The sequence below is a fragment of the Pelodiscus sinensis genome, chromosome 12 (genome assembly GCF_052426305.1).
Source record: "Pelodiscus sinensis isolate ZL-2025 chromosome 12, ASM5242630v1, whole genome shotgun sequence".
Lineage (NCBI taxonomy): Eukaryota > Metazoa > Chordata > Testudines > Trionychidae > Pelodiscus > Pelodiscus sinensis.
In genome coordinates this window covers 31,497,407-31,523,649 of record NC_143063.1, presented here as the reverse complement: position 1 = coordinate 31,523,649, position 26,243 = coordinate 31,497,407, and the positions used below count along the sequence as shown (strand labels likewise).

Genomic DNA, 26,243 nt, shown 5'->3' with positions numbered 1-26,243 from the left:
GCTCTTCCCTCCTGCCTGCCTGCGGTAAAAGGGCCAACCTGTATGGTGAAAGGGGATGGGAGAACAACCTATAAATAAACAGCACTGGTGGTTACTGAATCCAGGGTTTTTGAGGGACTTTCACAATCTGGCAGGGGCTAAAGGGCCCTGCAGCACTCCTGTTATAGGCATATTTATGTCAATTCAACCTCCACAGTAGACACAGCCAGCTTTTTGGAAGAATTCTTCCCTTGACCTAACTACTGCCTCTCAGAGAGGTGGATTTTCCTACATCAGTGTAGGAAATAGCTGCTGCAATAGCACTCCTTCAATAATGGTGATAGATGCATCCAGTCCCAGCAAAAATGAAAAAGCAGACTTCTGTGCTGTGGAAATCTTTATATGAAAAACTAATCTGAGCCTATTAGCTTATTTCACATGATATAATGAACAGTTGTCTAAAGGAAGTGGCTTTACAAGCTAGGCTGGATTATAATTGAGGACTCAGGAGTTATGGACTATCTCATTCCCAGTCTTTTGCATCACCTCTTCATTCCATTGTGTGCAGAAATCCTAATGGCGAAGGTTTGGTGGAATGGCCAGTGTATGACACGAATGAGCAATACCTGCAGTTGAACCTACAACAGAAGAAAGCAAAGAAACTGAAAGGGAACAGAGTGGAGTTCTGGACAAAGACCCTGCCTGAAAAAATCAAGATAATGAAGGAAAAGAAAGAGCATGCAGAATTATGATTCATAATGTGTAGAAGGGAAAATGTGTGACTGTATTACAAAATAAAACCAGATACAATTGTTTTACTTTAAATGTGAGACACTAAACAAATTGTGGAGTCTTGTCTAGACACTTATATGGCTTCATGCAGAGGTAAAAGTAAGCCATTATGGGCAAGTGTGGTGTAATGGTAGGAAAATGACCAGTGCGCTCCAGTATGCTGTGCTATTTATAGCTGGTTTGGTGCACTGGAAAGACACTGTACCATTCACAGCCCCTCCAGGAAGCTGCCTCTCAGAATAGGGCTAAGAGGGGAGCTGGGAGTGGTACCACAGCCAGAGGAGCTGTCAGCTTTCTACTCCTTTTCCTGTGTGCTGCTGCCCCTCCCAGAAGGGGAAAGGAGCAGAATGCCCAGCCATGTCCCCCAGCCAGGCTGCCGCTGTATGGAGCTGGTGGGGAGACAGCTTGTGAAAGCATAGAAGGTGGGGGTTTTGCTCCTTTTTCCACTGGGAGGGGCACCGGGGAAAGGAGCAAAACGTCCAGCACATCCTCCGCTTTGCCATGTAACATGGAGAGGGGAGGAAAAGGGAAGAGCGTGGGGGCCATGGGTTGGGGGTGGAATGGAGGGTTACTTAACGAGGTCATGTGGCTCCCCTAAGCTGGTGTGCCCTTCTCCCCTGTACTAGGGAGAAATTAATTTTACTTTCAGCCCTGGTTTCAGGTGTCTGGTGAAAGGGATCAGCTTGCATGAAGGTTGTAATACCTTTCCCCCAGCTTAGAATCATAGGACTGGAAGGGACCTCAAGAGGTCATCGAGTCCAGCCCCCCGCCCTCAAGGCAGGACCAAGCTCCGTCTACACCATCCCTGACAGACGTCTATCTAACCTGTTCTTAAATATCTCCAGAGAGGGAGATTCCACCACCTCCCTTGGCAATTTATTCCAATATTTGACCATCCTGACAGTTAGGAATTTTTTCCTAATGTCCAATCTAAACCTCCCCTGCTGCACTTTAAGCTTCAGGGTTCATTGCTGGCTCTGGCAGGGAGATCTTCCAGATAGGTTAAAGCAGGCATGAACGTGGATTTTTGACACTGAATTAATTGCCTGGAAAAATAACTCATCAGAGGTGCTCAGAAGTGAACTGTGTGACAGGATGCAGGGTCCCCAGTAAAGAGGACTTGATTTCTGTTTAGTGTCTTCCTTTGCACAAGTGCCCCGGGAAGCACTGTACACAGGGTGCTTATGGGAAATGGTTGTACCTCCACCTTTGGGGTATTTTATTTCATTTCCTATTGTTTCCTATTGTTCAATGTATCACATGACAGGCATGTGGTCAGAGCAAATACCCACTTGGCTGCAGGTTGTTTCTGCTGAGTCATTCCACCAATTTGCTCTTTTGTGCTAGCAGCTGCACAAAGCTGGAATGCAGCAAAGTTTTCTTAGGCTGCATCTGACCCACAGGGCCTGCACAGTCTGCTCCATGCATTAAGATACAGCAGACTACTCCCCTGTATACACTGATCATGCTCTTGGATCCAATGCACAGGGTATGTGGGGGGGGGGGAGGAGGGAATCCACACCTCTCTTCTTCACTTCCTGCCCCTTTTTTGCTTGTTGAAATGGGAATGCAGAGATTGATACCATGAAATGCCCTTATTCACCTCTGTAAAACTGAGCTGGAACACTTTGTTACACACCTGTGCAGATCGGTGTGAGAGCAGCTTTACTCTGTAGCACCCTGGGTGGGGACCTTCGAGATGCTTTTCAAAAGCAAAAGAGAACAGTTGCTGTATAAACTCAATCTTTAGGCCTAACACAGTGTGGCTTTTGTCTCTGCTGGGACCTCAGTGTACTAGTTGATAACAGTAGTTAGCTGCATGCAATCCCAACAAAAATAGAAAAGCACATTACTTAAAATCTAATACACTTCCAGAACTTAAGGCATGTAAATGAAAGAAGAATTATTTATTTTGTTTATGGGTTGTTAGATTAGTGAATGTAAATAAAGTTTCTAGCAGCATAAAGTATATCCAGCTTCTACATATTTTCCATGTGACACCATAGCTTTGAATAGCAACTAGACTTATTGCTGCTATTCAAGGTGCTGTCTTAATTTAGTCTGTTTGCCAGAATAGCATGTATCCAGCTGTAGTAGAAAAGGGCATCATCACCCCTTTGTTTATATATATAAATTTTAATTTTACCTACTGTCAAAGTCAAGAACAATCCTCTCCAATAGTATGAGGAATAAAACTTTCAAGGCAAGAGTGTACATAACCATACAAATCTGCTATAATTGAGCTATTATGCAAAAATAAAAATAAATCTGCAATGTTTTTCCAGTCTAAAAATGTGTGTATTAACCATTGGTAAGACCATTTGGGAAAATACATGAATCAGCAATCGAAATGAGCCTGATCAACAGTGGATTAAGGGCACAGTTCAGCACAGACATGAACATGTACATAAGCCATAGGACTAGTTCCATGTTTAAATTTATACATGTGATGAAGTGCCTTGCTGAACTGATGGTCTTTGGCTTCTAAACCAGCAGTTGAAGCTAAATATTGATGGAAGCCATAAACTCGGGGCACACATTTGAAAATTGGGCCCTGAAACTGGTAAATGTACCTCTGGAAGAAACTCAGTGGATCAGTCCACTCCATGCAGGGAAAAGCAAAAGGTGCTCAGAGCAGTTTGCCAACTTCTCAAAATACCTGAAGCTACTTCTCTGTGTCCTGAAAGAAACAACCCACCTAAATAAACACAGGTGCATGAAGTCAAATAATTTACAGAAAGCCCTTCTTGGGAAATAGCAAATTATCTGTTGACAAAACACTACAAAATCTTTGGAGCTAAGGCTTGTTGAAACACTGCCACAAGAATTAGTGAGGGGGAAAGTTTATCCTGGAATACACAATCGAAGCCAGAAACAATTGTTACTTCCACGGCTCTTAAGAGAGTTTTCGATATGGGATTATTGTACCCTGATTGTGAGCTACTGAAAACTACTAAAGAAGCTAAAAGCAACTCTTAGTTGATGGAATGTGCTCCCAGCACTAACGCAAAGGAAATTGCCATGTTGCTTTCTTCTCCCCACTACCCTGGGTATTGCTCTAATGATATGCTTATTGGACTGCAATGGTCTAAAATATGTTGAATATTTACTCAAAGCCCAACCCTAAAGTTAAGGGTCCTTTACTCCCATTGCATCAGTCTGATAACCCAAAAGAAAACAAACTTCCACAGATGATATCTCACCGAAGCTGCTTGTGTAATACTTTTCCATCAGTGTTGCAAATTTTCAAGCCATTTGCCCAATATTGCTCTCATTCAGCCAGCTATTGATGTGAAATGTATATCTGTATATATTTAGAAACCAATGCTAGCTTTGAAAATACTAAATATTTCAGGAGAAAAACAGTACTTTGCCATCAGTTAGCTGGCCCCATGCGCCCCAGTTCTAGTGAGATCACAGAACACTGCAACGGGTGAGTGGGAATTTCAACAAATAGGAATGTGACCTTCCCCCACATGCACATCCCCCCTAAACACAGCCAGCTAGAATGGCTGAAAGTTATGGCTCTTTTATTTGTTATGAGCGAAAAGAAAAAATGGAAATGTCTTGCTTTCTGACTGCATGTTATACCCACTCAAAGGCTATGTCTACACTGGCGGCTTCTTGCGCAAGAACATCTTGTGCAGGAAAATGTCCACACTGCCATGTGCGAGCTGTGCTTTTGTGCAAGAGCATCCATGGCAGTGTGGATGCTCTCTTGCCCAAGAAAGCTATGATGGCCTTTTTAGCCATAGGGCTTTCTTGCGCAAGAAATCCCTGCTGATCATCCCCACTGCCCTCTTGCACAAGAGCTCCTGCGCAAGAGGGCTTACCCCTGTTAAAAAAGAGCGTAGCTCTTGCGCAAGAAGCCCTCTCTTACCACACCGTACTGTAAATCTTCTTGCGCAACAGCGGGCAGGCAGTGTGGACACTTTCCGGAAGAACAGCCGTTCCTGCGCAATAACCCGCCAGTGTAGACATAGCCAAAGAGAGCTATGGCCATCTGTAAGGGGCTTTCTGCACCACCTGCCCCATCTTTCCTACCTGGTTTTGCTGGTCTCCTCTCATTCCAGAGCCTGAACAGGGTAAAACACCAGACACAGCAATCTGTGGCTGTGCAAGAGGGTGCAGGCAGAAGACGCTGGGGACTTTGGGGAGAAGAAAGGCTCTTTCCCTTACTCTAGCTGTACAGCTGTTCACTGCCCGGAGAGCCCTTCTCTAATCCCCTCCCCCTCAACCATTCTAGGCATCTGTGCCTCCCTTTGTTGCCCCAGTTGCCTTTAAAGAAGCATCAGGGAATAGTTGGGTCATGTAAGAAAAAAGGAACTGGTACAGCCTGGTGGACTGGCTCTTGGAGCATAAGATCGTAAGAGTTGCCATGCTGGATCAGGAAGCCCACATGGCCCAGGGAGCACTTTGTGGGGACTGTATGGAACAAGCAGGGGCAGCCCATGGATGCAGGCAACCTCGGCAGTCGCCAAGGGCGCCGCATTCAATGGGGCACCCAATGATGACATCACGCCATTGAGGGCTATGGAGGCGGGGGCGCCAACTGCACATTCCGCCTTGGGCACCAGCTGCCAGCAGCTCACCTTAAGCCACTCCTGGGAACAAGACAACCATGGAGTGATCCACCTCTGTCTTCCACTCCTTGCTTCTGGTAGTCATGTGTTTGGGATTGTACCCTTGACCACAGACCAGCCAACAGTCTTGCCAGGCCCCTGGGCAAGGTTGGAGGGGGGGGCAGGGCTACACTCCCAGAGGGGGCGGGGCCTCAGGTGAAGGGGTGGGGCTGGAGCAACCAGCCCTCAGTGCTTCCTGAACCATATGTCCGTCCCCGCAGTGCCATCCAGAGCACACTGTGCAGTTCTTTGGTGATGATTTAAAGGGCTCGGGGCTCCAGCTGCCACATAGCAGTGGCTAGGAGCCCTGGATCCCTTTGAATCACCGGGCCCTGGGGCAGTTGCCCTCTTTACTCCTACGTGTAAAGGAGCCTGCCTGACCATCTTGGCCAATATTCATAGATGGACCTGTCCTCCGTGAATTTATCCAGTTCTCTTTTGAACCCAAAATGCAGGACAATGTAGCACTTTAAAGACTAACAAGATGGTTTATTAGATGATGAGCTTTCGTGGACCAGACCCACTTCCTCAGATCAAATAGTGGAAGAAAATAGTCACAATCATATATACCAAAGGATACAATTAAAAAAATGAACACATATGAAAAGGACAAATCACATTTCAGAACAAGAGTGGGATGCGGGGGGGGGGGGGAGGAAGGAAGGTAAGTGTCTGTGAATTGATGATTTTAGTGGTGATATTGTTGCATAAATTGCTGGTATTGTCCCCTTGGAGGCTAGTCTGATTTGCCCCAAGAAGAGAGTCACACTTTCAGGCTGGGTCCAACTCAAGTTTATTTACTTGCAAGTAAGGTTCGGCTAAGGAACTCAATGCTCAAAGCAAAGCCGACCCCGGGCGTTGGCTAAGCATCTTTTTATAACTTTCTTTGACTTCCTTATCTAACGTGGTATGTCTTGATTTGTTAGCTTAGCTTCGTGTTGCAGCATTATTGGTTAGCATACTTCAACTTTATTCCACTCAGTAACGACCACCAGTATAGCTTACTTAAGCAATTAGCAAATTTCCCTGACTCATGTAGTACGTGCAGTCTAGTCTTTGAGAAATGGATCTGAACAGCTAGTTCCTCTTTTACTACAAATCCTTCTCCTCCTTACATGCTGTTTCAAGCTTAAGCAATGGAAGGGGGAAGAAGCACACTTAGTTTTTACTACAATAGCATAAACCATCTTGTTAGTCTTTAAAGTGCTACATTGTCCTGCATAATATCATCAATTCACAGACACTTCCTTCCTTCCTTCCCCCCCCCCCCCCCCGCATCCCTCTCCTGTTCTGAAATGTGATTTGTCCTTTTCATATATGTTCATTTTTTTAATTGTATCCTTTGGTATATATGGTTGTGACTATTTTCTTCCACTATTTGATCTGAGGAAGTGGGTCTGGTCCAAGAAAGCTCATCATCTAATAAACCATCTTGTTAGTCTTTAAAGTGCTACATTGTCCTGCATTTTGCTTCAGCTACCCCAGACTAACACGGCTACATTTCTATCACTTTTGAACCCAGTTATACTTTTGGCGAACACAATTTCCCATGGCAATGAGTTCTCTGAGTTAATTGTGCATTGGTTAAAAAAGTACTTTCTTTTGTTTGAATTAAGCCTGCTATTTGTTAATTTCATTGGTTGACTCTTGATTTTTGTATTGTGTGAAAAGATAAATGACACTTCTATATTCATTTTTTCACATTGTAATATTATAGACCTTTATCATATTCCATCCTTCCCCTTTAGTCATCTCTTTTCTAAGTTGAAAAACTTTAATCTTTGTAGTCTGTCTTAGTATGAAAATTGTCCCGTACCCTTAATCATCTTTACAGTCTTTCTCTGAACTTTTTCCGATTCTATTATATCCTTTGTGAGATGGGGCAACCAGAAATGGAAACAGTATTCAATCATTCTTAGACGATGTAAAGTGTTTTCTCCCTTGTGATCAGGGATGTGAAAGGTTAACCGGTTAACTGATTAACCAGTAAGCATCACTCTTAATGGGTTATACTTACTGGTTCCGGTTAACCAGCGGAGCCTGAAACAGCTCCCCACCCACCCTGGGCAGGGCACTGCTCCAGCCCCATGGGCCCACCACAGATATCCAGAGCAGCCCCTGTCCATGAGAGACTGAGCATGTTGCAGCTCCCGTGGCAGGCCTGGGGAGGGCAGGGAGGGGGGCACAGGCAGAGGCTGCTCCGGCTGCGGTTAACCAATTAAATGTGGCTAAACTACTGCTTGCTATCAGCCAGCGAAAAGGAGAGAGCTGCCCTGGGGGTGGGGGTGCTCACTCTATTGTTTAGCTGTGCAAGATAATTAACTGTTAACTGTTGATATGTAAATACAGCTCATGCCAGGAAGGGGATGGAATTTGAGGTGTGGTTATGTAAATCCAATTCAGCCAGGGCTGGTGGAGGATCGGTTGTTAGAATGGAATGTGATGTATTGTAACTAATTTGGGCTATTGTGGGGGGTCACAAATCATGCTACCCCTAAATGTGGGAACTGTAAAATATGACACCAGTGCTTGCAGGAGAGACACCATCATTGTAAGGGGTCTCAAACGAACAAGCCTCCCCCTTCCAGAGTTTAGAGTACAGAGCTGGGGAGGAAAAGGCTTAATCCAGCCTGCTTATGCCTGCCCGGTGTGAGCTATAAGACTGGTTCAACCTGCCTCTTTCCCCCTTGTTTTAAGGATAGACATAAAGCAGACTCTAGCGGGAGTCTTTTTGCTAGTCCACTGGGAGCTGGAATCTTTTTCCAGCCTAGATGGTGGCTAAAGAGTTGAAATCACTGGCTTGGCCTGGAGCTAAACTCTTTGCAGCCAGTGGAGCAAGTGGCTAGTAGGAGCGGTGGCAGGCAGCCAGCTGAGTGGCTGGTGGGTGACTGGTGGGAACGGTGGCAGGCAGAGCAAGTGGATCACAAGAGCAGCCCAAAGGTGATGTAGCCTCAGGCTCAAGGAGTGGAGTCATCAGGCTGATGTGTCAGGCTCTGCACTGACTGGATAGAGCTGTAAGTGGGGCGTTTGAAGTGGGGTACGGGGAAAGTTTGGGTAAGTGAATGGAACCCTGACCTTGCTGGACTAAAACAAAATACAGGACGATGTAGCACTTTAAAGACTAACAAGATGGTTTATTAGGTGATGAGCTTTCGTGGGCCAGACCCACTTCCTCAGATCAAATAGTGGAAGAAAATTGTCACAACCATATATACCAAAGTCATGCCAATTTTCTTCCACAATTTCATCTGAGGAAATGGGTCTGGCCCATGAAAGCTCATCACCTAATAAACCATCTTGTTAGTCGGCTACATCTACATTGGCAAGATTTTGTGAAAATACCCTTTAACGCAAGAGTTTTTGCGTTAGAGTATTTGCGCAAGAGACCGTCTACACTGGCATGTGCCTTTGCGTAAAAGACGTGCCATTTTAACCATTGGGCTTTCTTGTGCAAGAAATTCATGTTGCCTGTCTACACTGGCCTCTTGCACAAGAACAGTTGCACAAGAGGGCTTATTCCAGAGCGGGAGCATCATAGTTCTTGTGCAAGAAGCCCTGATTTCACACATTAAAACGTCAGTGTACTTGTGCAAGAACTCCCCGCCAGTGTAGACAGGCAGCAAGTTTTTGCACAAAAGTGGCCGCTTTTGCGAAAATCATGCCAATGTAGACACAGCCGTCCTGTTTTTTGTTTCAGCTAAACTAGACTAACATGGCTACATTTCTATTACTATTCTTGTTGGACTAGCAAGCCTGAGAGGCAAAAAAGCAATTCTCAATCCTTTTTGAGCTAGGACAGTCACTTGTTGGGGGGGGAGGGGGGAGAGGTTGAACTCTGTTAATTTTCCATGTGACTTCCCTCTCTCTCTCTCTTTCATTAAAAGTTTCCTTCTACACTCAGCCTCTGTGCTTGCAAGTGGGGAAGCATTGCCCAACGGTGTGAATTTTCCAGGCTATTGGGTGGGGGCTCGAGCCTGTTCTGTGTGAGATGGACCCCCTAGATATTGAACCCGGCCCTGGTTGCTGCCGGCCCTACCCAGCAGAGGGGTTACAAATGGAATTTTACATTCCTGCTTGTGACACAAATATCAGTGATGTGTGCAAGCACACCTTCTGCAGGGTGAACATACTACAACATAAAACGTTCTTCCTGTATGAGGGTACATATCTCTCCTTTTCTAATTGTACTGGTTGGTCTCTAGACAAAAATATTGGCTACATTTGGTTAGTTAGTCTCATAAACATTCTTAATAATGAATCATTGACTATGCTTTTAAACAATAAAATAAAAGATTTCAAAATAATTTCCCATTGAAAATTTCAATTACATCAAATGCCCCTGCAAAATGTTTTGATTTAGTTGAATCAGCATTTTCCAGGGGAAAACTGCTCCGTTGGAAAACTGTTGCCAATTTTTGAGCAAAACAGCCAGCTCATCTGGCTGCTTTAACCCTGCACAGGGTTAAAAGATCCAGACAGTCTACAGAATGTCACGCCTTCTTATAGATCATTGTGTTGTAATGTTTGAGTTTACAGTAAGAGCAAGAGTTTTTTTTGACTGTCAAAGAAGGTGAAACCATTATTTCAGGACCGTGCCGAAGTGCTACTGGTTAGTGACTTCAGTGTCTTTTAAACAGCAAACAGTGCAGATCTGAAATTGACAGATGTAACTTTGCACTTTACTGACTGTTTAAAACAGTGAACTGGACCGCTGGCTACTGGTACACCTGCAATATGTCTACTGGTGAAAATACTTTGCTGCTATCCCTGATTATTGCCGCTTGTTTCACAACCCTAACAGCTAATGGTAAGATTTTAAAATATTTTACACTATTGCCTTTCCTGGGGAAACAAAACAATGTGCAGTGCAGTGAATTGGAAACAGCACGGCACAGGTGTGTGATTTTAACATAAGAGTTGGACACTCACAATTTGTTTGGCAGAAATATGAGGGTTGGTCTATTGTGATTCTTACCTGCTTTTCATTTTCCTGTCTTCAAATATGTGCCTGATGGTTGCAACTTTAGTTCTTACAGTGTCTGCATTACTCCCACGTAATTGTGAAGGGCACTCTCCTAGGCTGTGTCCAGACTCAGGGTTTTTTTCGAAAAAAGTAGCCTTTTTTCGAAAAAACTTCACCTGTGTCTAGACTGCAGCCGCGTTCTTTCGAAATTAAATCGAAAGAATGCGGCTTTTCTTTCGACGGTGGTAAACCTAATTCCACGAGGAAGAACGCCTTCTTTCGAAAGTGCTCTTTTGAAAGAAGGCGTTCTTGACAGCAAACAGGCTTTTTAGAAAGAGAGCATCCAGACTCACTGGGTGCTTTCTTTCGAAAAAGCGGCTTGCTTTTTCGAAATTCCGCATGCAGTCTAGACGCGCTCTTTCGAAAGAGGCTTGCAGTCTAGACATAGCCCTAGTGGGACAGGTATAGACGTATTAATATTCAGTAACTAGTACTGCTTGATGAGCAATAAAACTACTTGTTTAGAGCTACAGATTTACACAGATCCTTCCAAGCAGCAAGTTCCATTCCTTCCCAAGGAGCCTGGAGCTCAGTTGGGTCTGAATCAGACTTAGGGCACTTTTTCAGAGGGCTCAAAGTTTCCCCCACATTAGTGCCAGAGGCTGTTGGCATGCATAGGGCAGGAGAGATAATAAATAGCACAACCAGGGGCTCTCTGTATTACAAGCATGGTCTGCTGCCAGGTTATGAAGCATGGTTAAAGTCCACTCCCTTGCACACCACTCTGAAACCATGTTATTAATACTAAATGGGGTAAGTGGTGCTGTGACTAAATTTCCAGGACTGGTTGTACTTGGGGCAAAATCTTACTGGAGTTGTTCTGGAAATGAATCTGGTCCTATATGCACAGCTAAAAGCAGAATTCTGTATGGTCAGTGCAATACACCACTGGCCAAGGGAATTCTCTTGGGTTAGATTCAGTTCAGGGTAAAAGATACCAGACCGGACTAAGCTGCACTGCCTGCACATCCTTTTGCTGCCACTTCCCCACACTTTACAAATTCTTTCCCATGGCCCAGTGCTTAAACTGGGAGAGACTGCAAGCGGTCACAGGCTCAAAAAAAATGAAGCCCAATTGCTGATGGGTGCACTATAAGCACTGTTTTACCAGAGTGGCAGCTTCCAGATCATGATAGACAGCCCTCTGCCCCACTTTTTTCAGATGGCTTTAAATATTCCCTTGGCTATTTTTTACTCTTAAGATTTGCGTAGTGAGACACCATGACATCCACAGCAGGTTGGGTGATTAATTCACTTTTGATATTAGCAATCACTAACTATGTTTTCTCTGCTACATTGTGTATAACACACACTGGCTCTACAGATTACATTTTTAAGCCTCATGTTCAGGTGCTGGGGTAGTATAATTAATAAATAATAATAATAATAGAATGCAGCCTCATTTCTTAGACATGTTGGCTGTGTCTAGACTGGCAAGTTTTTCCGCAAAATCATCTGCTTTTGCAGAAAAATTTGCCAGCTGTCTACACTGCCGCTTGAATTTCCGGAAAAGCACTAACGATCTCATGTAAGATTGTCGGTGCTTTTCCGGAAATACTATGCTGCTCCCGTTCCGGCAAAAGTCTTTTTCCGAAAGACTTTTGCGCAAAAGGGCCAGTGTAGACAGCACAGTACTGTTTTCTGCAAAAAAGCCCCGATTGCGAAAAAGGCGATCAGGGCTTTTTTGCGGAAAACCGTGTCTAGATTGGCCACAGACGCTTTTCCGCAAAAAGTGCTTTTGCGGAAAAGCATCCTGCCAATCTAGATGCGCTTTTCCGAAAATGCTTTTAACAGAAAACTTTTCCGTTAAAAGCATTTTCAGAAAATCATGCCACTGGAGACGTAGACGTTCTGAAAACTGAATTATATAACTACTAGAAAATGTACCCAGCGTTGCTCAGGTCCTTAATTCAATTTTGTTTTTCTTCATTTAAATCATTGCTCTATAGTGGTGCTGGGGATGAAGGGTTCAGTGTACGCTGGCTGTCCTGGGAGCCCTCTCTCATCATAGCAGCTTGGGGACAGGTGAGAAGCGCCTCTTTATGGCTGCTGCAGCTCCAGTGGGCACAAACAAGGGAGAAGTTAGGAATGTTAAAGACTAGTTGACTAGTCGATTCCCGTCCCCCCTTGCTGCCTCTATCAGATAGCGGGAGTACTTGAAAGCGGCAGCGCCGCACAGCTGATCCCTGGCTCAGCTGTGTGGCGCTGATCCTGGGAACAGCTGTGCAGTGCTGAGTGCATGGAGCCCGGGCTCGGCTGGGGACTTCAGCTGATCCTGGGCTCCAACACGGCATTCCCCCAGCTGACCCCAGGCTCCATGCGCACAGTGCTGCACAGCTAACCCCAGGCTCAGCTGTGCGGTGCTGCCCCCTTTGAAAAGAGGAAGTGCAGAAGTGCCAATCGACTAGTCGAGTAGTCGATGAACCACTAGTGAACATCCTTAGGAGAAGTGCATGTCCTCTGGCTGGAGCAGGTCCAGGTTCATCTGCCTCCTGCGTTTCCCAGCTACAGTGAGGAATGGAACAAACTGAGCACTTTCCCCTTGCTTCTTGATGGGAACAGCCGGCAATGTTCCCATACAAATGGAAGGGAGGCTCCCAGCTCCTTTCACCTGCCTGGTAATTCTGTCTCTTTTCTGTATGGTCTTATGAATCCCTGTGCACTTGGAGTGGGCTGGATCTTCAGCTCTCCTCCTTCCCCACACACATAATCAAATCCTTATCTTGGGGTTTGTCTAGACTACATCCCTCTGACGACAGTTGATTGAAGCACTGCAACGACTGGGATGAGGGATAGCCCAAGGCTGTCAGATGTTAATATTGGACATGCTTCCATCTTTAAATTGAAGTCAATGGCAAAACTCCCAGGATACGTCTACACTGCAGCGCTATTTCGTGATACTTCCGGTATATTTTGCAACAAGCCCATTATTTTGAAATATAGCGGGGGCACTATTCTGATGTCCCTGTAAACCTCATTCCACAAAGATTAAGGGACTTCTCAGAATAGCGGTTTATTTTGAAATTTGGCACTGTGTAGACAACGCCAAATTATGAAATAAGGTATTTTGAGAGTAAGCTGAAATAAGCTACGCCATTTGCATAACTCAAATTGAGTAGCTTATTTTGCGCTTAGGATGCAGTGTAGATGCTCCCACATTGCTTTTGTTGGGGGCCAGCTCTTCTCCCCTTGTCAAGATAGTTAAAGAAATACTGTTGTTGTTTTAAAACAATAATAATGCAGAGCATGGCAATCAACATTGTTACCAAGTCCCCCCCCCCCGCCCGGGGTTTATGAAAATTGGCTTATGACAGTGTTGTCTTCAAGTCTTCATTGTCAAGTCCAAGTCGAGTCTCGAGTCCCTACAGTCACTTTCGAGTCAAGTCCCAAGTCAAGACTCAAGTCTTAATTTAAAAAATGTCAAGTCACTTTTATACAAACCATCAATATCGGCATTTTCGGACAATTTTTTCAGTAAGTCGATTTAACAAAATTAGCAAGTCTCAAGTCTCAAGTCACAAATAATGAACCCGAGTCGAGTCTAAAGTTGAGTCACCTAGGTGACTTAAGTCGGACTCAAGTTCAAGTCGTGGGACTCGAATCAATAACTCTGGCTTATGAATATGCATAACTCAAAGAGGCTTTAGGCAAGATGCATCATTTGACATACCATTTTTAAAGTTACAATCTGCTGAATGTGTATTTCTATTTCTATGCACGTATCATTCTTGTATATAAAGTTAGAAATATGAAGTCTAAATCTGTTATAAGTCTAGATGTCCCAATGAAGGTCATTAATGATACTTTAGAAACACAATGGCTCAATACTCAAACCAACAGCCTGTGAACAGCCTTGTTTTTCCTGTAAGCCTGGATAGTGGTTGGTCCCTAGGGGTATGTCTACACTACCCCGCTAGTTTGAACAAGCGGGGTAATGTAGGCATACCGCAATTGCAAATGAAGCCAGGGATTTGAATTTCCCGGGCTCCATTTGCATAAGCGGGGCGCCGCCATTTTTAAATCCCCGCTCGTTCGAACCCTGTGCCGCGCGGCTACACGCGGCACGAACTAGGTAGTTCGAACTAGGCTTCCTAGTTCGAACTACCGTTGCTCCTCGTGGACATGTGGTCAGGCCACTTGATGCTGGAACCCATTTTGGATCTTGTACTTTTCCACTCAAGGTGAGAAAAGTTTGAACTGAACACAATTCCTGCCTTGGGAATGCATAGCCAACAATTAATCAACATAACAATGCATGATGCCAACTTCAATGTTATGCAACAAGTTGCCTGTAAAGTACAATATAATCTGATAATAAATGAATGCAATATATAGACAAAGGTTGCCAACCTTTCAGGATTGTCCTAGAATCCAAGGAGTTAAAGATTAATCATTAATTAAAGATTATGCCAAGTGATGAAAACACCAGGGCTACGTCTACACTGGCCCCTTTTCCGGAAGGGGCATGTAAATTTCATGAGTCGTAGTAGGGAAATCCGCGGGGGATTTAAATATCCCCCGCGGCATTTAAATAAAAATGTCCGCCGCTTTTTTCCGGCTTTTAAAAAAGCCGGAAAAGAGCGTCTACACTGGCCCCGATCCTCTGGAAAAAGCGCCCTTTTCCGGAGGCTCTTATTCCTACTTTCCGGGGCCAGTGTAGACGCTCTTTTCCGGCTTTTTTAAAAGCCGGAAAAAAGCGGCAGACATTTTTATTTAAATGCCGCGGGGGATATTTAAATCCCCCGTGGATTTCCCTACTACGATAGGTGAAATTTACATGCCCCTTCCGGAAAAGGGGCCAGTGTAGACGTAGCCCAGGAATACATCCAACCAAAATTAGCAACTCTAATACAGCTCTCTCATAGCATGGTTAAACTTAAAAGTAGATATGATTTGAGGTTGAGTTTTTTTAAGTTTTTTACTTACTCATGAATACTTATTCAAATATTCTGTATGAAAGGTTTAAATTAAAAAATCAAAGGTATATTCATAAACATCTGAAGCACTTAGAAACCTACAAGGTGTGACAGACCCAGACCAGTTGGCTACCACAGTCTGATGGAAGGTAGATATGCTGGCCTCTGAGTGGACAGTTTTCTCTTCCATGAGAACCAGGGCAGAGGCTGCTGCAGCATAATCAGGAAGAGCCTGGGGCTAATTCAAAGCTTGCCTGAAGCAGCAGACTAATTAGAACACCTGCAGCCCATTAAGGATTTGCTGGAGCAAGTTTAAAAGGCTTCCCTTCAGGGTGGGCCAGCAGGCTAAGGACCGGAAGAGAGGGGGAGGGGAGGGGAGGGGAGGGGGAAAGAGGAGGAGGAGGAGAAGAAGAAGAAAGACATGGTCTAGTGCCAGGAGAAAGGTATGGGGAGGAGTTGGTTGGGGGAGGTGACTCAAGGAAAAGCTGCATCTCTAGTGATGGAGGAATTACTACCTGCTGCTGCTGTTGCTGCAGCCATTAGGGTCCCTTGGCTTGAACCTGGAGCAGAGGGTGGGCCTGGATTCCCCCAATTCCTCCCCACACCACTACAAAGACTACTGCTGAAGAGGGAATTTGGGACTAAAGAGGAGTTTACCCCAAACCTGTTGGACTGGCCTATAATGAAGATGTCTCAGTACGCTGTGACCCTTGCCTCTAGTAAAGGGCAAGAGGCTATGTGGAGGTTCCCCTGTCAGCCTCTGAGGCAAACACTATCCCCCTAGAAGCTCAGGATCCCCTGAGGCAAGGCCAGCGCTCTGCCACACAAGTTATTTTGACCCTACTGACATAATCTGATTTTATGCATACATTTCACAGGACAAAAGGCTTCACACCCAGAAGTGGTAACTAAATATGGGAAACTGCGAGGACAGCAAATCAAAGTTGATGGAGCTGAAAGATCTGTAAAGGTTTTCCTGGGAATACCTTTTGCAAAGCCACCTGTTGGACCGTTGAGATTTTCCCCACCGGAACCAGCTGAGCCATGGAAGGGCCTCAGAGATGCAACTTTCTACCCACCCATGTAAGACAGTGACATGAACATTTGGATGGGTAGGAATGTGTAATGTGGAAAACACGGGGGGTGCATCTAGACTGGCAAGATTTTGTGCAAAAGTGGCCGCTTTTCCGCAAAAACTTGCCAGCTGTCTACACTGGCCGCTTGAATTTGCGCAAGAACACTGACGATCTAATGTAAGATTGTCAGTGTTCTTGCGCAAATACTTTGATGCTCCCGCTCGAGAAAAAGCCCTCTTGCGCAAATGTATTTGCGCAAGAGGGTCAGTGTAGACAGGCAACATGAATTTATTGCGATCGCGGCTTTCTTGCACGAAATCGCGTCTATACTGGCCATGGATGCTTTTGCGCAAAAGCACTTTTTGCGCAAAGGCACCCGTGACAATCTAGATGCTCTTTTGCAGAAATACTTTTAATGGAAAAACTTTTCCGTTAAAAGCATTTCCGCAAAATCATGCCTGTCTAGCCACAGCACCTGAGTGTCAGCATTATATGTCTACACTTGCACCCTAGTTTGAACTAGAGATGCCAATGCAGGCATTCAAAATTGTCAGTGAAGTGGGGATTTAACTATCCTGCGCTTCATTAGCATGATCTCGCTGGTGCATTACTCCGAATTCCAGCTTTTTCGAAAGTGAAACGTGCTGGAGAGATCATGCCAATGAAGCATGGGATATTTAAATCCCCACTTCATTGAACATTTCAAATGCCTGCATTTGCGTCCCTAGTTCAAACTAGGGTGCAAGTGTAGACATACGCTAAGGGAAAAATAAGTCTAGTGAAATAAGCTGTGGTGGAACTGTTTAATTGGGGTTTGTTAGTGCCTCTAGACTGTTAATTTAAGTAAGTTTTAAAGGTATGTCCCAGAATATTGATTTGGCTTTAGAAACAGACCACTCCTACTCTTCATCAATTATTTTTTCCTCAGTGATTTTTAAATTTCCAATAAGTAGTGTTTATGAAACACCGTTCTTCTTCAGTTCTACTCCTGACATATAAGAAACATTGGAGGGTCTAAATGAGTCACTTTCCCAGAGTTACATATATAAAGTTGAGGGCAGTTTATTCCATTGAGGGTCTTATTCTGCCTTCGTCACTGTAGTGACAACATGCCTTCCAACAGTGTATTAAGTGATGTGATTGATAGCTATAATATACTAGCTGATTGGGTTACATAAGATGGACAAAAATCCATTTGCCTTTCCACTGAATGACAGTATTGGCTGTCAGTAACAGGTAAGAAAATGTTTGTTAAAAATGGAGAACAGTGATATGATTCTCCATTATCAACAATCTGGAAACCTGTCACTGGGGGTCTTGCTGTATTTATTGTGGATAGAGCATCTGACAGGTTTTGTTACTATGATTGGGTTAAATATTATTTTCAATTAATTAATTTGTTTTAATGATTAAGGTGCCTACAGGATCCAGTGGCTGGGCAGCAGCTATCTGACGCATTTACTAACAGAAAAGAAAAACTTCCTTTCCGAGTTTCTGAAGACTGTTTGTTTTTAAACGTGTACACACCTGCCAGTTCGGACACAGACATGTTACCTGTAAGCAACATTACTGCAAAATTGGTGTAACTCTATGGATCAAATTATACCTTGGTAAAAATGGGCACAACTTCTCTTGAGGTCAGTGCCTACATATTACAGGGCTCAATTTGAATCTATAAGGCTATGTCTACACTACAGATAAGATTGAAGCAGCCATAGTTGATCTTCTGGGGTTCAAATTAGAGTGCCTACTGAAGACACACTAATTTGAACTGAGGGGGCACTCCTGTCGATGCCAGTAGTCCTGCTTCTCTGAGAAGTAAGGGCAGTTGAAGGGAAAGTGTGCTCTGTTTGATTTCTTGCAGTGTGGATGGTGCCAAAATTTGAATTAAAGTACTTTGACATCTGCTATGTAATTATACCTATCTCGTAGAACTGGAACGGACCTCCAGAGATCATCAAGTCTAGTCCCCTGCCCTCACAGGAGGACCAAGTATCATCCCCAACAAGTTTGCCCCAGATCCCGAATGGTTCTCTCAAGGATTGAGTTCTCACCCCTGGGTTTAGCAGACCAGGGCTCAAACCCCTGAGCTATCCCTCCCCCGTATGAACATAGTTGAAGTTGTGTATCTTAATTTGAACTTACTCCTGGTTTTCAGTAGGGGATAAAAGAAACTTCACAGCACTTTACTATTGTGTGCAAATTTATAGGTACAGTTTTAGAGGCTGGTCTGATTTTCAAAAGCAATCTATTTAGTTGCATGTTCATATTTTTTTAAATATTTGCTAATACTTACAACATACAAGCCTTCTAATATTTTACAATTTAAATATTTACTGAAGTGATAAATAATTATTGTATGTAACACAATTTCATTTATAAAATTCCAAAAAGAGAAGAATGAAGTACTGTAAATAGTAAAATTATGCCATCATAAAGGAATGACTTGCATGCTATTGCCTCAGTTTGGTGGTTTCTTATTTTTAAAATTCCAAAAAGAGAAGAATGAAGTACTGTAAATAGTAAAATTATGCCATCATAAAGGAATGACTTGCATGCTATTGCCTCAGTTTGGTGGTTTCTTATTTTATTTCCCATTTTCTGTTGTTGTAACTCAGAACTTTCCAAATCTCTTGAACATCTATTCTATTCTTCATGCCATTCTGTATATTTCATACCATGTGGCTACGTCTACACTGGCATGATTTTCCGAAAATGCTTTTAACGGAAAACTTTTCCGTTAAAAGCATTTTCGGAAAAGCACGTCTAGATTGGCAGGATACTTTTCTGCAAAAGCACTTTTTGCGGAAAAGTGTCCGTGGCCAATCTAGACGCGCTTTTCCACAAAAAAGCCCCGATCGCCATTTTCGCGACCGGGGCTTTTTTGCGGAAAACACTACTGTGCTGTTTACACTGGCCCTTTTGCGCAAAGTCTTTCGGGAAAAGACTTTTGCCCAAACGGGAGCAGCATAGTATTTCCGGAAAAGCACTGATGATCTTACATGAGATCGTCAGTGCTTTTCCGGAAATTCAAGCAGCCAGTGTAGACAGCTGGCAAATTTTTCCGCAAAATCACATGATTTTGTGGAAAAACTTGCCAGTCTAGACACAGCCTGTGAGTTTTCTTAGATCTGAGATCCAAAAAGACTGATATAGCCTGCCAGATTCTGGAAGGCCATCCTATTTTCCTAATTAAGCCAAAAAAACTTTGAAAATAGAATCTGTTAGTGTAAGAAGTATTCTGAAAGAACACTTGGCATTGAAGAACCAAGGTAACTATTCCCTTTCTTTGTTCCCCTTTTTTCTCTACCTCCTACCCCAATTAAAAAAAAATAAAACCCAAAGCTCCATACAATTTGTAACCAACAAATCTGGGTCAATTTTTTCCCATATTTTTCTGCTTCCAAGTTATATTCCCATTCCTTTCCCTTTGTCTGTGTCTTTAGATTGTAAACACTACAAAACAGAGCATTATTATAATATGAATATTTAATAAAGATAATTTCTCAGACTTTTTCAAGTATGAAAACTTTATACCACTTTTTTTTTTACTATACTTTCAAGCAGCTGGGCCAGCACAATTGTAGTGTTGTGCAGTAGCATAAAATGGTACCTCATCACAGCAAAAATAGCAATCTTTTATTTGATTTTTATCGGGGTGTTACAGATTCAAGTAAATAGATCAGGGCTTATGCACTTACTTCAAAATAACAGAGCATCCACCCTACCAACCTCATTTTAAAAAAAAGGAGCTGTTTATTTGGAAATAACTCCTGCTTTCCATGTAGAATAATGCTTATTTCAAAACCGTTATTTCAAAACAGCAGTAGTGTGGATGCTCCGCTGCTGCTATTTTGAAATACCTACTCCCCAGAGTCATTCAAAGTAATTACCCCACAGTGCTCCCTCGGGCTCTAAGTCAAGGTAGCACATCCACAGTAATGGTACATCTACACAGCAGCGTTATTTTGGAGTAACTGATGTTACAATACAAGCCTTTATTTTGAAATAATGTTGAACTGGAGGACTTCTTACTCTGACTCCTGTAACCCTCATTTCATGAGGATTAAGGGAAGCTGAAGGAAGAGGGTTCTTCCTTTAACTTCCTGCTGTGTAGTCAGCATCAAAAGCCGACTTAAGCTATTTCAACTTAAGGTATGCAATTGACGTAGCTAAAGTTGCGTGGCTTAATTTGACTTTTAGTTGCGCTGTGTAGCCTGCCTCAGACTAATTTTGAAATAGATATTTTGGGAGTTATTTTGAAATTTCCTAATGTAGACATGCTTTTATTCTCTACCTGCTTTTATTCAGGTTATGGTATGGATCCATGGAGGTGGATTAGTGATTGGTGCAGCTTCAACATATGATGGGTCAGCACTGACAGCCTTTGAAAATGTGGTGGTTGTAACAATTCAGTACAGACTAGGGATCCTTGGATATTTTAGGTAAGACATTGTGCCCTAAGTGCACACAGAATAATATTTCCGTTTTCAGATATATTTTGAACACCATTACAATCTGATTTCTTTGATCTGCTTTATTTTGATTGAATTCAGGGGAAGCTGAAGAAAATATCAGTCCTTTCCTCAGTGGAGAGGAAAATCTGACCTGAAAAACATCATCTTGTTGAAGTTTGGGTTAATTCTTAGGCGTGGTTGTTTAATCTGTGCATTTAAAATGCACTCATTATGGTAGCACTGATGTATTCAAGCCTTGATTTAACAGGGTGTTTAAGGCAATTGTGCCTAACTTGAAGCACAGGAGTCGTCCCATCAACTTCATTACTTCTTGCTGAATTGGGGCATTAGGGTGATTGTCGTTTACTCTGTATTCATCACTATAGTATCTCAGCACCAAAAGGCATTGTCATTCTCTGCAGTGCAGTATGAGTAGACACATCTGTACTAGCTTTAATTTAGCTAGCACAGCTAAGCAGTGAAGACGTGGTGGCATGGAATCCAGCTGCACAGCCCCTTGGAATCTTGAGTTTGTACTTCCACAAAGGTCTGTGCTGCTTGGCTTCACTGTTATTTTTAACCACAGTACCTAGATTAAAGCTAGTGCTGATATAATTATACAGCCTGCAATCACACCTCCAACAGCAGCATAGACATACCCTTAGATCAGGGGTTCCCAAACTTTTTGACATGGGGACCAGTAAATCCATTCACGAGCTTTCGGAGGACCGGTAACATTCATTTGCATATTTGCATATTCATTAAGCAAATTATGAATATGCAAATACGGTAGTTTTGGTCCTCCCAAAGCCCCCAGAGCCAGCTATAGCAAAGCTTTTGATACGGCCACCCACAATATTCTTACCAGCAAGTTAAGGGAATATGGATTGGAAAAATGGACTGTAATCCAATAAAACCCTGCACCACCACATCATGTATTGAAAAGGGGCTCATTTATTTTCAGAAAGCTGACACCATCTTTGGAATTTTGTATCCATATTCTCATTCCGGATGGTGAATGCACCAGGTTCTCTCCATTCTGACACACTGTCGTGCCTTTAAACCTCACTGTCAGTAGTGGGGATATTTAAAAGGCACTGCTTTAAAATTTTTATTTAGGATCTGCATGCGTCCTGAACTGTCCTGCTCACTGCTGGCCGAGTCTACCCCCCGGCCAGCCCAGCTGACCCCGCCAGCCGATTCTCTCCTGATCTCTCAGGCCAAGCCCTGCTGCCCCAGCGAGCTGTTTTCCCCCCCCCCCCCCCCCGATCTCCCCTGGCCAACCCCACTGCCCCCCCACCCCGGCCAACCCTGCCCCGAGATCTCCCTCAGCCAGCTTCACTGCCCCCGCCAGCCGGTTCACACCCCTGCGATCTGCCCTGGCCAGCCCTGCTTCCGCCGGTTCCCCTCCCTATCTCCCCCGGGCATCTCCACTGCCCCGACCCTGCTTCCCTGTGGCCCATAACCAACCCCTCCTTTCCCCTCCACAGCCAGAAATAAGAGCTCACCTGGTAACCCTCACTATGCCCCTGCTGGGAGCCTGAAACATACGGCTGCATCCGCCCAGCCCGGCTGAGGGCTTGGGGAACCCAGCGCTGCACGGACAGTCCGGGAGCCCGGAACACCCTGGCAGCCACGCTGAGGCTCGGTATTCTTTTCCCACAGCCCGGTAACAGGCCGCGGCCCATAGTTTGGGAAACGCTGCCTTAGATTATGCTCCACTAGCATCTAGGGCTAGGAGTGTGATTTAGATAACTGATGCTAGTCCTCACCTGAGTTTTCCAAAGTTCAGTGTTTTCTCACTTGTTTTCTGACACTGCCAACAGCTCCAATTTCAGGCGTTTGCTTCATTGCCAGCTGAGATATTATCCTTGGCTATATTTTATATAACACAATGAATGTGATAAAACTCCAGGCAATCTATTTCCCTTTCTGTTCTCTTGCTATCAGTTCTGGTGATGAACATGCTCGTGGAAACTGGGGCTATTTGGATCAAGTGGCAGCTCTCCAGTGGATTCAAGAAAATATTGAGTATTTTGGAGGAGATCCAGGATCTGTCACTATATTTGGCGAGTCCGCGGGAGGAGTCAGCGTTTCTGCCCTTGTAAGTTTACAGTGATGGCTAATGACTTTAAAAACTGCCCCATATTTGTATTGTGAGTAAAAAGTCAGGGAGATGAGGAGAGGGATGATAATAGTGGAGGTTGAAGAAGCTGGGAATCACAGGACATCAAACTTCTTTAACAGAGTTTGATATTATAGAATCTCTTAATTGATTAAATTCTTTTTTCATATAATCTCCTATTTGTTTTAACAGACCAAGTATTGATTCCTCTTTAGCTAACTTGAGTACTGCATTATTTTAAACAGCTGACATAGGGTGCAAAATTGTGGCCACAGAGAATAAAATTCACCCCAATGTAAAAATTCCAAGTTAGTGCCTAAGATCTGCATTAAGGATCACTTGCATATACTTTCACCCAGTCTAGGTGAGCAACCATGGTATCAGCACATAACAGATAGACATGCATCTGGGCTCCATTACATGCCACATGATTGGTTAGTTAGTTATTTAGTTATTTAGTTAGTTAATCTCAGCATATTTAGAATCAGGAGGATAATCTGCACTAGGCTGTGTGGGTTTGGAAGTAAATCAGACCTTGCAACTACTTTTAAAACTGAAATAATGGTATTCAAATGTACCGTAAATTAGTGAATATAACCCGCATCCATGTATAACACGCACTCATATATTACCTGCAGCTTTTCTATCGTGTTTAAAAAAAATTAGATTATCTGCGGACATATGTAACCCGCAGAGACTTCTGCCTCCTTCATAAAAGGTGGTCTTTGATGCCCGGTGGGAGATGTGGCGGCATCAGAAGTGCTGCCACTTGGGCCAGTGCAGCAGCCCCGGGCACTTGAGCAGCAGCGCCGAGGTGAGGAGGTAGCCGCCCAGCATAGAGAGCAAACACAAAGTGATGGCCATCCTGCTGCCAGTGAGCCAGCCGGCCTGCAGGAGGGGAGCCGTGCTCGCGCCCAGGCCCACCCCGCGCAGCCGCAGCCAGGTGCCACCCACCCTCCTCCAGACGGGGGGAACGGAGAGCACAACGCAGGCATGCTGGAAGCTTGTCAGGCCCTTCCTGCACCCCTGCAGCAGAGCTGACCCAGTTCTAATGGGGGGGGAGCAGAAAAGCTTAGGGGAACTGATGCTCCCAGGGGGATTTCAAGGAGTAAAAATCAACTTGTATAAGACGTGGACATGTACATCCTGCAGGGGGCAGGGTTTGTAAAAATGTATATAACCTGCAGGTTATATTCACTAATATACGGGTAATTCCTGACACTGCAGTTCATGATCAAAATAGACTGTTTGTACACTCCCTCTTTTCCTGCTTTTTAGGTCTTATCTCCTCTGGCAAAGGGCTTGTTCCATAAGGCCATCTCAGAGAGTGGAGTTGCAAGCAAGGCTTTGTTTACCGCTCATCCTGAAGCACAAGCTAATGTATGTTCTTTGTAATATTGAGTCTACATTTGTAAAAACTGGGACCTGATTTGCACCTGTAAAAATGTAGATATGAGCACCTACATTTCTTTTTGGAAATAAGAAAACTGCATGGCTTATATTTTGATTCTCAAATACCCATTTATATGTGGACTTAAAATAATGGCATGTTCAAATCCACAGAGGCACATGTATGTACATGTTTCTAGCTTAGACTTAACTCCCACTTTTGAAAAGATATGGGCCCCAGCATCCCATTGTAAAGAAAGTTATTGTGGTTTTGTGGCTAGACTGCAGCAGGGGTAGTCAATAGGCAGACTCCCAGAGGTTCCCTCTCAGCTAGCTGCTCTGCTGTCCCTAGCTCAGCTGAGTCCACTACTGAGCAACAAATGTAAATCTAGTCACAAGTTGTGAAAGAAGCTAAGGTCGCTCACTAACCACGTAACCCACACTCCTTCTGGGTGTGGTGTACTGTCCCAAGTAGTGGCACTTAGACCACTTACAAAGAGAGAGAATGAGACAGTTTCCACTTACTGAAGGATTGACACTCTGGCGCTCAATCTTCCAGGGTTCGATTTAGTGGGTCTAGTAAAGACCAGCTAAAACAAATGCTGAGAGTTCCTCTGTTGGCTCCAGAACTCCACGCTGTCTCTAGGAGTAAGGGAAATAGATGGGAGCATTTCTCCCATCAACCTCCCACTGTAGAGATGACACCAAGGTTGGCTTAAGATACTTAGATTCCAGTTACATTATGTAGCTGGAGTTGTGTACCTTAAGCTGATCTTTCCTATACCTCCCAGGCTGCGTCTACACTGGCCCCTTTTCTGAAAGGGACATGCTAATTTTAAACTTCGTAATAGGGAAATCCACGGGGGATTTAAATATCCCCCACGGGATTTAAATAAAGATGTCCGCCGCTTTTTTCCGGCTTGTCTACAAGCCGGAAAAGAGCGTCTAGACTGGCCCGATCCTCCGGAATACAGCCCTATTCCGGAGGATCTCTTATTCCTACTTCAAAGTACTTTGAAGTAGGAATAAGAGATCCTCCGGAATAGGGCTGTATTCCGGAGGATCGGGCCAGTCTAGACGCTCTTTTCCGGCTTTTCTACAAGCCGGAAAAAAGCGGCGGACATCTTTATTTAAATCCCCCGCGGATTTCCCTATTACGAAGTTTAAAATTAGCATGTCCCTTTCGGAAAAGGGGCCAGTATAGACGTAGCTCCCACAGTGTAGACGTGGCCTGAGTCTGTTCTACAATCTTAGCTGAGCGCTAAGTCAGGCCCTCTGACTTGCTCAAGTCATTTAACCTCTGTGCCTTTGTTTTTCCTACATGGGGGGGGGGGGGTTGTGACAATGAATTAATGTTTATACAGCTCTAAGAAAGCAAATTGCACTAGCAAGTGCACAAAACCCTGTTACACGGAGATGCTTAGCTATGGGCAGATCCCTGATTCATTTGCAGCCATATCCTTGAAAAGCTTTTGAAACACACATTCCAGAATGTACACTTGAACTTCCTTACTCTTACAGGAGGATTCTGTGACACCAGAATCCCAGACACACCCGAAACTTACGGTATACAAAGCACACTGAAGGGTAAAGTGTTTTCTGAGAGCTAAACTTTGTTCTCCACAGAGCGCTATTAAAAATGACTTTTTAATTAATTGCAGAAAATTGCTAGGGTATCTGGCTGTCAATCAACCAGCTCTGCTGCAATGGTTCATTGTCTAAGGGAAAAGACAGAAGAAGAGATGATGGAAATAACACTAAAGATGGTAAGTGGTAGTGTGTGTGTGTGTGTGTGTGTGTGTGTGTGTGTGTGTGTGTGTGTGTGTGGCAAGTGTTCACCTTTTACTGCAAGCAAACAGGATTT

At 44.0% G+C, this 26,243-nt stretch overlaps 2 protein-coding genes across 4 annotated transcripts in view; both read left to right on the top strand.

Annotated features, from left to right (window-relative positions):
- The window catches only part of LOC102456807 (fatty acyl-CoA hydrolase precursor, medium chain-like), a 36,067-nt gene extending 35,263 nt beyond the window's left edge, over positions 1-804 (top strand). For all 3 annotated transcript variants that reach the window (XM_075940073.2, XM_014577223.4, XM_014577222.3), the window contains exon 14: positions 548-804. In XM_075940073.2, the coding sequence (XP_075796188.2) occupies positions 548-731 (184 nt within the window). In that variant the 3' untranslated portion in view covers positions 732-804. The remainder of the gene's footprint in view (positions 1-547) is intronic.
- Positions 805-9,939: 9,135 nt separating this feature from the next.
- Positions 9,940-26,243, top strand: part of LOC102459884 (fatty acyl-CoA hydrolase precursor, medium chain-like) — a 29,728-nt gene continuing 13,424 nt past the window's right edge. The window contains exons 1-7 of the mRNA XM_075940076.2: positions 9,940-10,200; positions 16,211-16,415; positions 17,823-17,964; positions 20,720-20,853; positions 22,816-22,969; positions 24,269-24,370; positions 26,041-26,145. Coding sequence (XP_075796191.2) covers positions 10,128-10,200; positions 16,211-16,415; positions 17,823-17,964; positions 20,720-20,853; positions 22,816-22,969; positions 24,269-24,370; positions 26,041-26,145 — 915 coding nt within the window. The 5' untranslated portion in view covers positions 9,940-10,127. The remainder of the gene's footprint in view (positions 10,201-16,210; positions 16,416-17,822; positions 17,965-20,719; positions 20,854-22,815; positions 22,970-24,268; positions 24,371-26,040; positions 26,146-26,243) is intronic.